The following is a 12,674-nucleotide window of genomic DNA, read 5'->3' as shown; positions in this document are numbered from 1 at the left end:
TTATTTATCTGGTAACAACAATTTTTTCTTAATAAAAAACAATTACAAGATAAAACTCCATCACGCACAGCCAGAGGCAAATAACCTGACAAGTTTAAATACAGTCTTTAGAAAAGATAAAAACTTACTGATCTCTTGATATCTGCTCCTGAAGGTTCCTGATTGCTAAAGCTTCTTCAATTTCCTTTTCTTGTTCCTGGCGTGCCCTCGGATGATCTTCGCGTACAACTCGATTCCTTTGCCGGTTACCACCATAATGAGCTTCAACTACGATAATGGAGGGAAAACTGATTATCACGAACATAAATAGGGGACTAAGAACAATCAAATTAGTCAAATGACAGGGGGAAATCTTTCACATTCCCAAAAGCAAATGAAATTACTAAGATTGAAAATCTTACACGCATTTGACACAAGAAAAAAAGGTTGATAGATGGTGAAATATGGAAAGAGAAGACAATAAAAGGAAAGATAAAAAGAAGCAGAAAAGGTGTCACGATTGACATCCTAAAGCTGTCACAGGATAGAGGAGAAAGCGTCGTCTCTGGCACAAACAAGGGATTGTGTACAATCTAATTAGTTAAAATATGTACAAAAGGGGATAAATGATCATACACCAGAAAAAGGACGAGACAATTCAGGCTGAAAATTTCTGAACATAAGAAAATAAAGATGGACGGACGGACAGACAAATAATAAAATACAAATTAAAAGAAAAAGATAAAGAAGCGAATAGAAAATTGATTAAGTGAGTTAACTCACTTTCTTTCAGTGAGTTAAGAATATCCAATTTTTAACTTCTTTTCTTATTTTAAATCTGTTTATTGTCCTTTGATTCTTCCGAGGAGAGGGGAGGTACTATTTAAATTACAAAGGTTTTTTCCTGATTTAAAGACCACGGAGTCTTATCGGGAATTCCATTCTCTTTTGTTCAATCAGGCCATGGAGCCTTACGGAAAACTCAGTTTTAAAATTTTTAGTTAAATGAATGCCAATGGTTTTCTTCTTGAGATAAAAACTGAGAAAAGAAGGAGCAATTTAACCCAGTAACCTTCCACCAAGGAGTTCAACACTGCTGGCACTACCTAATATAGTACCTTATAAGTACCTAAATATAGTATAAATGTAAGTATAATATAGTATCTAATAAGGTAGTAATATACTACCTACTAATATAGTTACAGCCCCCTTTTCTTCACATCAAATTAATATCTTGAATTGCCTCTCTATAATTCTATAATTCTCTATAATATAATTCTCTATAATTCTCTTATTTAAGCTTTTCCCAGAAGCAAATCTTGGGCAAAACTATCAGCCATTTATAAGTTTGTATAAACAAACCAAGACTTCATGAAGCATGAAGACTAGTAACACAACTAAGAGAACGCATCCCTTTGGTTGTTCCACTTCAACCTCTCCACAAGTAGTATAAATTCTTACAATGACAGATTGTTTTCATCCTTTAATTATATCTTTCTAGTAAATTAAATAAAAAAAAACAAGTTTTTTTTAACTGAAAGTAAGGAGCGACATTTAAACTTAAAACGAACAGAAATTATTCCGTATATGAAAGAGGCAGTCCCCTCCTCAACAGCCCCCTCTTTACGCTAAAGTTTGACTTTCTCACAACTCTACTTAATAAGACAATATAAAACTTCAGCGTAAAGAGCGGGGTTTTGAGGAGGGAACAGCCCCTTTCATATACGGAGTAATTTCTGTTCGTTTCAAGTTTTAATATCGCTCCTTACTTTCAGTAAAAAAAAAACATGCTTTTTACATTTAATTTCTGAAAGTTTTAGAATTAATCCAGGTTTTGAACTTGGCTCACCGAACATGAATAATTAAATGAAAATGTTTTAATGTTGTTTCTTACTTTCAGTTGAAAAAACTTCGTTTTTTATTTAACTGCTGATCTTTTTAAAATAATGTCGAGAAATCCAGCTCCCCCTCCAAGGAAAATTCCCTTCCCCCGAAAGATTTCTCCGTCAAAAGATTCCCCCACGTAACTTAGATTACTGATATTTGCGAAACTAATTTTGTACGGCATAGTAACAAAACGGCCAAAGAGGTCGAGACTATTTTTATGAAAATAAAAGTCACAAGTTGAGCAATTATCAAATGACGGAAATGAATGATAGAAAAGATCTTTAAAAGATATATGTAACAATGTATGTTGGTTTTAAGTTGTAATGCTATTAAATAAAAAAACAAGTTTTTTTAACTGATACTAAGGAGCGACATTAAAAACTTTAGCGTAAAGAGCGGGGCATTGATGAGGAGGCAGCTCCTTTCATGTACGAAGTAATTTCTGCTCGTTTTAAGTTTTAACGTCTTTCCTTACTTTCAGTTATAAAAAAAACTTGTCTTTTATTTATTTAATTTCTGAACGTTTTTGAATCAATGCATGTTTTAATTTTGGCTCTCCGCAGATGAATAATTAAAACAAAACTTGCATATTTATTTTTTTGGCTAAATGGCTTTCTCAAAATTTTGATCGAATGATTCTGAGAAAAAAGGAGCGGGGGAGGAGGCCTAGTTGCCCTCCGATTTTTTGGTTACTTAAAAAGGCAACTAAAATTTTTAATTTTTTACGAATGTTTTTATTAGTAAAAGATATATGTAACTTACAAATGAGCTTACGAAACAAACTTCTGTATTCTCATGTTTTTATTACGTATATGGGGGGGGGTTCACCCCCTCGTCAGTTCCTCGCTCTTTACACGAAAGCTTAAATGTTGTCCCAATTTCTTAAGAATGGCCCCTGAATCAAAGAAGCCGTAGAATAAATAGTTGAAATTACTAAAAATAATTTAGCGTAAAGAGCGAGGTATTAGGAGGAGGTGAACCCCTCATATGCGTACTAATTTCTGTTCGTTTTAAGTTTTAATGCTGCTCCTTACTTTCAGTTGAAAAAACTTTTCTAATTTATTTTTTCATTGTCTTTTTGTCAATAATGGTAGAAAATCTTTCGCTCCCTTCACGGAAATTTTCTTCCCCCATGACATATTCCCCTATGGAAAGTTCCCCCGCCATATCCCCCTCTTCTCAACCCCTCCCTCAACCACTAAATTTCCCTGAAACCGATTGTACACTTCCCAATCACCATTACTATATGTAGGCACTGGCCAAAGTTTGTAACTTGTAGCCCCTCCCACGGGGACTGTGGGGGAGTAAGTCGTCCCCAAAGACATAGTTATAAGGTTTTTCGACTACGCTGAATAAAATACCTATCCCAAAATTTTGATCCGGTGATGTTGGGAAAATAATTAGCGTGGGAGGGGGCCTAGGTGCCCTCCAATTTTTTTGGTCACTTAAAAGGGCACTAGAACTTTCCATTTCCGTTAGAATGAGCCCTCTCGCAAGATTTTAGGACCACTGGGTCGTTACGATCACCCCTGAAAAAAAAAAAAACAAAAAAACAAAAAAAAAACAAATAAACACGCATTTGTGATCTGCCTTTTGGCAAAAAAATACCAAATTCCGCATTTTTGTAGTTAGGAGCTTGATACTTATACAATGTGGTTCTCTGATACGCTAAATCTGATGGTGTGATTTTTGCTAAGATTCTATAAGTTTTAGGGGCCTATTTTCTAAAAATAAGGCAAATTTTCTCAGGCTCGTCACTTTTGATGGGTAAGACTAAACTTAATGAAACTTATACATTTAAAATCAACATTAATATGCGATTCTTTTGATGTAGCTATAGGTATCAAAATCCCATTTTTTAGAGTTTTGGTTACTATTGAGCCGGGTCGCTCCTTACTACAGTTCCTTACCACGAACTGTTTGATTCACAAGCCGAAGACAAACAATATCTTTGGTTTATTATCACAAAAAAATCGTAGTTATGAAGCTGCTTAAGGTAAAACTAGATCTACGTTGCTTGGGCGTGAGGTGTTACGGCTACCTTTGTTCGGCTTCGCCGAGCAAAGTGTTACCAGAGCAACACTTTGGTTTTGTTTCCTCGTTTCGATTAAATTGTTAATCTGTAAGGATCTTAAAATAAATACTAGGTACACCAACTCGCAAAGTTGCAAACCCCTCATTGCAGCTAGTAAAAGTTGCCAGCCCCTCACCGTTGAAGATGATTGTAGCCTAGCAGCCGATTATTATTTACAAGTCCCCAACATGTCTTACCGCTGGGACCAAATTGGTTTTACCATCAAATACACCGGAAACAAATAATAGTTACACAACTAGCAAAAGTTGTGAACCCCTCAGTGCCGAAGAAGATTATGAGCTAACAGACCTACTCTTGGTTTCAGTGTATACCTTACTGCTGAAAAGTTGTCAACCCCTTTAAACTTGAAAACTGAAAACCACCTGTTAACCCAATTTCCTACCTTAATCGCAGCAGTATTATTCTCATACATAGCGTTAATCACTATAATGTATTTGTCTGGTATCAAACAGTTCGTGGTAACGAACTGTAGTAAGGAGCGACCCGGTTCAATAGTAACCGAAACTCTAAAAAATGGAATTTTGATACCAATATTTACATCAAAAGAATCGCATTTTAATGCTGATTTTAAATATATAAGTTTAATCAAGATTAGTCTTACCCATCAAAAGTTACGAGCCTGAGAAAATTTGCCTCATTTTAGAAAATAGGGAGAAACACCTCCTAAAAGTCATACGATCTTAACAAAAATCACATCATCAGATTCAGCGTATCAGAGAACCCTATTTTAGAAGTTTCAAGCCCCTTTCTACAAAAATGTGGAATTTCGCATTTTTTGCCAGAAGACAAATCACGGATGCGTGTTTATTTGTTCATTTGTTGTTTTTTTTTTTCAGAGGTGATCATATCGACTCAGTGGTCCTAGAATGTCGCGAAAGGGCCCATTCTAACGGAAATTAAAAGTTCTAGTGCTTTTTTTAAGTGAACAAAAAAATTGGAGGACACCTAGCCCCCCTCCCATGCTCATTTTTCCCCAAAGTCACCGAATAAAAATTCTGAGATAGCCATTTTATTCACCATAGTCGAATAACCTAATAATTATGTCTTTGGGGACGACTTACTCCCCCGCAGTCACCGTGGGAGGGGCTGCAAGTTAATAACTTTGACCTGTGTTTATATATAGTAATGGTTACTGGGAAGTGTACAGACGTTTTCAGGGGATTTTTTTGGTTTGGGGGGAGAGTTTAAGGGGGGGTTACGTGGGAGGATCTTTCAATGAAGGAACGTTTTATTGGGGAAGAGACTTTCAATGGAGGGGGCGCAGGATTTTCAAGCATTATTTAAAAAAAAACAATGAAAAAATAAATATGAAAAGTTTTTTCTACTGAAAGTGAGGAGCAGCATTAAAACTTAAAACGAAAAGAGGGGTTTAACGCATTATGACATATGCGCATTAACGCATATGAGGGGTTTAACTCCTCGTAATACCTCGCTCTTTACGCTGAAGTATTTTTAGTAATTTCAACTATTTATTCTACGGCCTTTGTGATTCAGGGGTCATTCTTAAGGAATTGGTACAAAATTTAAGCTTTAGTGTAAAGAGCGAGGTATCGACGAGGGGTGAGCCCCCTCATATACGCAATAAAAGCATACGAATATAGAATCTCGCTACGTAAGTTAATTCGTAAGTTACGTATATTTTTTACTTAAGAAAACGTTCGTAAAAAATTAAAAGTTATAGTTGCCTTTTTAAGTAATCAAAAAATTGGAGGGCAACTAGGCCTCCTCTCTCGCTCCTTTTTTTCAAAATCTTCCGATTAAAACTACGAAATAGCCATTTAGCCCCCAAAAAATTAATATGCAAATTTCGTTTTAATTATTTATGCTTGGAGAGCCAAGATAAAAAAAAATGCATTAATTTAAAAACTTCCAGAAATTAGACAAAAAAGTTTTTTTTAAATGAAAGTAAGGAGCGACATTAAAACTTAAAACGAACAAAAATTACTCCATATATGAAAGGGGCTTTTCCTCCTCAACACCCCGCTCTTTACGCTAAATTTTTTTACTGTTTTAAAATGTAGAGTTAAGAGAAAGAGTCAAACTTTAGCGTAAAGAGCGGGGCGTTGAGGAGGAAAAGCACCTTTGCTATACGGAGTAATTTTTGTTCGTTTTAAGTTTTAATGTCGCTCCTTACTTTCATTTAAAAAAACTTGTTTTTTTTTTGTCTAATAAAAAGCAATGGCGTTGTAGTCCAAACCCATTTACAGTAAAAATCTAACTGTAATACAGTATTTACATAATTCAATAACAACGGTTGATACTCAACGAAATGATATTTCAGGATTTCTACTTACCCCTCCCCCTCCAGTACATTTGCATGAACGTTCTGTGATAAACAAAAAATCTAGAATGACCCGAAAATGAAATTTCTCAAGGTTCGACTAACCCCTCCTCTTAAGGCCTTCTTGATTTTATTGTTTGAAAATCTAAAATCAATCAAACTATCGGAGAGATTTTGAGTCACAAGCTTTTCCCCAAGTGAATTTTCTGTTTTCCCCAAGTGAATTTTCTGTCTTCTCCAAGTGAATTTGCCTCTCTGAAGGATAATTGTATACCTTCTTTTTTTCTTTCGTTGATGAACTAATATATGTAATTATGATGTTAATTAAATCTGATGAAGAAAGAAAAAATTCATATCGATTCTTGTTTCAGAAAAAACCTCTGTCTCTTTTTTTCTGTAACACCAATGGATTTATTGGGAAAACAAAATAAAGCGAGGACAAGAATATTGAAAAAAGCTTCTTTTCTTTTCACAATCAATTCTTCTGTGTTTCTTCCATCCAAAATAAGAAATATATAAAAGAACAAACCTAAAGATAAGACATGAAGTCAGGAAGGTATAAAATTTTAGCTACTCTAAATATCTTTTTTACGACAGCATTTTTAGTTTTGACTGTTTTCAGAAAATATCGCACATTTTTATAAACAGTATGTTATAATAGCCAAAGTTTTTATTTCAGGATTACGGGATTTTCATCCCATATCTGAGGCTAATTGCAACTCTATCATTGCACTTTTTTTCGCCGCTTTTACTAGAAACAGAGATTTATGAGTGGACCCATACATCATGACGTGATTATACTCAAGGAATTTACGTCAACATATGTTTATTTAAGGATTAATGGTGTTCAATTTTGTTTTGTTGTTGTTTCAACGCTGTAATTGAAACCTCAACTAAAAAATAATGATTTGGTTATTCTTATCAAACAGTTCGTGATAACGAACCGTAATAAGGAGCGACCCGGCTCAATAGTAAACGAAACTCTAAAAACGGTATTTTGATGCTAAAATATACATCAAAAGAATCAGATTTTCATGTTGATTTTAAATATATAAGTTTCATCAAATTTAGTCTTTGTCATCAAAAGTTACGAGCCAGAAAAAATTTGCCTTATTTTAGAAAAAAGGGGAAAACACCCCCTAAAAGTCACAGAATCTTAAGGAAAATAACACCATCGCATTTGGCGTATCAGAGAACCCTATAGCAAGATTTTCAAGCTCCTATCTACAAAAATGTGGAATTTCGTATTTTTTGCCAGAAGACAAATCATGGGTGCGTGTTTATTTGTTTGTTTGTTTTTTTTTTTGTTTTTTTTTTTCTCCAGGGGTCATCGTATCGACCAAGGGGTCCTAGAATGTCGCAAAAGGGCTCATTCTAACGGTAATGAAAAGTTCTAGTGCCCTTTTTAAGTGACCAAAAAATTGGACGGCACCTACGCCCCCTCCCACGCTCATTTTTTCTCCAAAGTCAATATATCAAAATTTTGAGATAGCCATTTTGTTCCGCATAGTCAAAAACCATAATAACTATGTCTTTGGGAATGATTTACTCCCCCACAGTCCCTGGGGGAGGGGCTGCAAGTTACAAACTTCGACCAGTGTTTACATATAATAATGGTTATTGGCAAGTGTACAGTCGTTTTCAGAGGATTTTTTTTTTGGTTTTGGGGGAGGGGGCTATGTGGGAGGATCTTTCCTTGGAGAAATATGTCACGAGGGAACAGAAATTCAATGAAAAGGGCGCAGAATTTTCTAAAATTACTATAAAAAAAAACAATGAAAAAATAAACATGGAAAGTTTTTTCAATTGAAAGTAAAGAGTAGCATTGAAACTTAAAATGAACAGAGATTATTAAGCATATAAGGGGTTCTAAAAATACTTTAGCATAAAGATTGAGGTATTTAGGAGGAGATAAATACCTCGCTCTTTATGCTATAGTATTTTTAGTAATTTCAACTATTTATTCTACGGCCTTTCTGATTCTCAGGGGTCATTCTTAAAGAATTGGGACAAAACTTACGATTTAGTGTAAAGAAAGAGGTATTAACGAGGGTACAAACCCCCTCATATACATAATAAAAATTAAAGAATATAAAAGTTTGTTACGTAAGTTAATTCTTAAGTTACGTATATTTTTTACTAATAAAAAAATTCGTTAAAAATTAAAATTTACAGTTGCCTTTTTATGTAACCGAAAAAAATTGCATGGAAACTAGGCTTCCTTCCCCGTCCCTTATTTCTCAAAATCGTCTGATCAAAACTAAGAGAAAGCCATTTAGCCAAAAAAGGAACAAGTATGCAAATTTCATTTTAATAATTTATGTGTGGAAAGCCAAAATCAAACATGCATTAATTAAAAAACGTTCAGAAATTACATAAAAAAAAAACTAGTTTTTTTAACTGAAAGTAAGGAGCGACATTGAAACTTAAAACGAACAGAAATTACTCCGTAGATGAAATGGGTTGTCCCCTCTTCAACGTCTCGCTCTTTACGCTAAAGTTCAGGCAACTAGGCCTCCTCCCTCGGTCCTTTTTTCTTAAAATCTTCCGATTAAAACTATGAAAAAGCCATGTGGCCAAAAAACCTTAATATGCAAATTTCGTTTTAATTATTTATGTGCGGAGAGCCAAGATCAAAACATGCATTAATTCAAAAACGTCCAGAAATGAAAGCAAAAAAAGTTTTTTTTTTTTTAATGAAAGTAAGGAGCGACATTAAAACTTAAAACGAACAGAAATTACACCGTATATGAAAGGAACTTTTCCTCCTCAACGCCCCGCTCTTTACGCTAAAGTTTTTTACTGTTTTAAAAAGTAGAGTTAAGAGAAAGAGTCAAACTTTAGCGTAAAGAGCGGGGAGTTGAGAAGGAACAGCCCCTTTCATATACGAAGTAATTTCTGTTCATTTTAAGTTTTCATGTCGCTCCTTACTTTCATTTAAAAAACTTTTCTGTTTAATTTTCATTAAGATCCATTGAATTTTAGGGGAGTTATCCCCCTTTTTGAAAATAAGGGAACTTTTCTCCGGCACGCATCTTTTGATGGGTCATATTAAACTGGAGGAATTTCATACATTTTAAATAAGCATCAAAATTTGATTCGTTTCTCATTTTCATTATTATCAAGAATCTCTTTCTATCAGTTTAGGCTACTTATGAAGTTTTTGGCTATGTCTTATTTTATGGGGAAAAACAAAATGTCTGGCAGCAATTTTAAAATTTTCAAGGAAAAAATCGCTCAATTCTTGTTCGAATACGGTCCTAACAATACCTCATGGTTATTGCTTACGAAGTTTACGAAATTTGTTGCAAAGACAAAAAAAATTATTAATATGATTTCTCTGCTTTTCATTTCCTTGCGACAGTAGGGATCGAACCCGAGCATTCTCAGTCGAACGGCACAGTCGTATCCCCTATGCTGTCACAAGGTAATAGAATGTAGGATTTATTGACAAAGTGACTTGTTTAATAAATTATAACAGCTGATGTCAGTGGAAGGCATATTTTACAATCAAGATTATAAGTTTATCCTCAGGTTTTTACCAAATTAAACAACGTTGTAGCATAGAATTGATGAAATTAAGGACAATTAGGAAAATCCCCATAAATCTTACTAGCCTTTATTATTACCTTAAGCCTTTGTGGAATGTCCTTTGATAAAGGGTTTTCTGGGAGTCACCGTTTACCTACCCATCCCGTTGAAAATACACCCCCACGGAAAATTCCTCCAGATAATTCTCCCAGCCTCCACCCCCCACACACACATTCTCCCTGGATAATTCCGGATGTTCATAAGAAGGGAAATTGAAACCTTTCTTTAAATCCTATAGCATTGCCTATAGCTAAGAGCCAAAAGGGTTCAATGTCATAATGTTTGTTTGTTTATTATTTCCCAGTGGCACTTAATATGGAAGGGGTGGTCGTACAAACTTCAGAGGGGGCTTATTCGATTGTCATTTAAAAGTTCTAGGACAATTGTTAAACGTCAAAATTGATAGCTTCCATCAGCTTCCATGGGAGCTTGAAACTTCCACAATAGGGTTTTTGGATACACAGAATCCAATGATGAGCTTTGGATCCCATCATCAGATTCATCATAAGATCATATCAGATCATATCACATCATATGATCCATGACGTCATTAATTTCAATTATGATCTTAATGATCTTATGATCTTAATGATGTCATTAAGACCCCTTGACTTTTAAGAAGTGTTTCCCCCTTATTTGAGAATCGGGGAAATTTCCTCTGGCGCGTAGCTTTGATGGATAACATTAAGCTTAATGAATCTTGTATGTTTGTAATCAGCATAATAAGTCGATTCTTAGATGTATCTTTTGATATCAAAATTTTATTTTTAGATTTTCTGTTACAATTAAGCCGTGTCGCTCTTACTTAAAGTTCGTTACCGGGAACCTTTTGATAGCATGATTATGGTAAGATCGAGGCAAATAAAGTAGGTATTTATGTCCCGACAGTATATCACTCGCATTGATTTCAGTTGTTTCTTCATATGATTAGCTTTATTTCATGGGTTCTAGTCCCCCTTAGCACCCCTTCCCAATCCCTCTCCCGGATAGCCACCTTACGTGATAAGTTGGGACACTTTAATTATATTGTCATTAAAAATTTGGCAATTATATTGTCCGGGCGCTCCATGCCAGTAATAACAATTGTTACTGTTTGATAAAAGAATAATTTGGCTAATCTAGAGTTAAATCCTTCTAACTCGTAAATACTTAAAAATTGTATTCAATGTTTAGAGAAAGGCGCGCAAAGAGGACTTTCGGTCAGAGGGGCAAAATCAGGAAAACAGAAGGAACTTGTATGTTAGTATAACAGGGGGGAGGGTAGGTCTGAAGTTAATTTGTTTTCTTCTGAATTAGAAAAACACTAAATCATCCTAGGAAAAGAACAAATTCAAGAGTTTTGGCTCGTTGTACAAAAATTTTTAAAAATAGACCAAAACTTTCCTTATATGCATTGTTTTTTTTACGGGTCAGACAAAAAAAAATAAGGGGTGGGGTGTCAAACTCGGTAACCCCATCCCCCGGGATACGGCCTTGTCTAGGAATACTGTTGGACCATAGATTAAGGGAGACCGAACCACTTCATTTGAAAAATATATTAGAAAATTAAAGTTGAAACTGTCTTTGGACAGTATATTGAAAAACAATAAAGGTTGAATTTTATCGTAAAGAAATCATCGGCAATAATATTGTATTTGCAGGGCTTTAAATCTTTATTAAATAAAAAAAAACAAGTTTTTTAACTGAAAGTAAGGAGCGACATTAAAACTTATTAAATAAAAAAATAGTTTTTTTTAACTGAAAGTAAGGAGCGCCATTAAAACTTAAAACGGACAAAAATTACTCCATGTATGAAAGGGGCAGTTCCCTTCTTAACGCCCCGCTCTTTACGCTAAAGTTTGACTCTTTCTCTCAATTCTGATTTATTAAGCAGTAAAACACTTTAGCGTAAAGAGCGGGGCGTTGAGAAGGGAACAGCCCCTTTCATACACGGAGTAATTTCAATCCATTTTAAGTTTTAATGTCGCTCCTTACTTTCAGTTAAAAAAAAAACTAGTTTTTTTATTTTATCCCATACAAGGATAAAACCTTTGCTAAAGCTCTTCTATCAACAGAATCGAACGCTTGCTCATAATCTATAAAACTGTGGACCAAAGGTTTTTGACAATTAAGGCACTTCTCAATTATCAAACAGTTCGTGGTAACGAACTGTAGTAAGGAGCGACCCGGCTCAATAGTAAACGAAACTCTAAAAATCGGAACTTTGATACTTAGATATACATTAAAAGAATCGGATTTTTATGCTGAATTTAAATGTATGAGTTTCATCAAATTTAGTCCTACTCATCAAAAGTTAAGAGCCTGAGAAAATTTGCCTTATTTTAGAAAATACGATGAAACACCCTCTAAAAGTCATAGAATCTTAACGAAAATCGCAACATCGCATTCAGCATATCAGAGAATCCAGTTGTAGAAGTTTCAAGCTCCTATCTCTAGTGTGTTTATTCGTTTTTTTTTTTTTTCAGGGGTCATCGTATCGACCAAGTGGTCCTAGAATGTCACAATAGTCCTCATTCTAACAGGAATTATAAGTTCTAGTGCCCTTTTAAGTGACAAAAAAATTGAAGGGCACCTTGACCCCCTCCCACGCTCATTTTTTCCCAAAGTCAACGGATCAAAATTTTCAGATAGCCATTTTGTTCAACATAGTCGAAAAAACATATTAACCATGTCTTTGAGGATGAATTACTCCCCGGGGGAGGGCCTGCAAGTTACAAACTTTGACCAGGGATTACATACAGTAATGGTTATTGGTAAGTGTACAGACGTTTTCAGGGAATTGTTTTGGTAGGGGGGGGGGAGTTGAGGGGACTACGTGGGAGAATCTTTCCTTGGAGGACT

General features: G+C 34.8%; 1 protein-coding gene across 4 annotated transcripts in view; it reads right to left on the bottom strand.

Annotated features, from left to right (window-relative positions):
- The window catches only part of LOC136043983 (coiled-coil domain-containing protein 50-like), a 200,203-nt gene that overhangs the window by 119,521 nt on the left and 68,008 nt on the right, over positions 1 to 12,674 (bottom strand). For all 4 annotated transcript variants that reach the window (XM_065729091.1, XM_065729085.1, XM_065729079.1 and 1 more), the window contains one exon: positions 129 to 267. In XM_065729091.1, coding sequence (XP_065585163.1) covers positions 129 to 267 — 139 coding nt within the window. The remainder of the gene's footprint in view (positions 1 to 128; positions 268 to 12,674) is intronic.

The sequence above is a fragment of the Artemia franciscana genome, chromosome 1 (genome assembly GCF_032884065.1).
Source record: "Artemia franciscana chromosome 1, ASM3288406v1, whole genome shotgun sequence".
Lineage (NCBI taxonomy): Eukaryota > Metazoa > Arthropoda > Branchiopoda > Anostraca > Artemiidae > Artemia > Artemia franciscana.
Note: the sequence above shows the minus strand (reverse complement) of the source record. Positions and strands in the feature narration are given on the sequence as shown.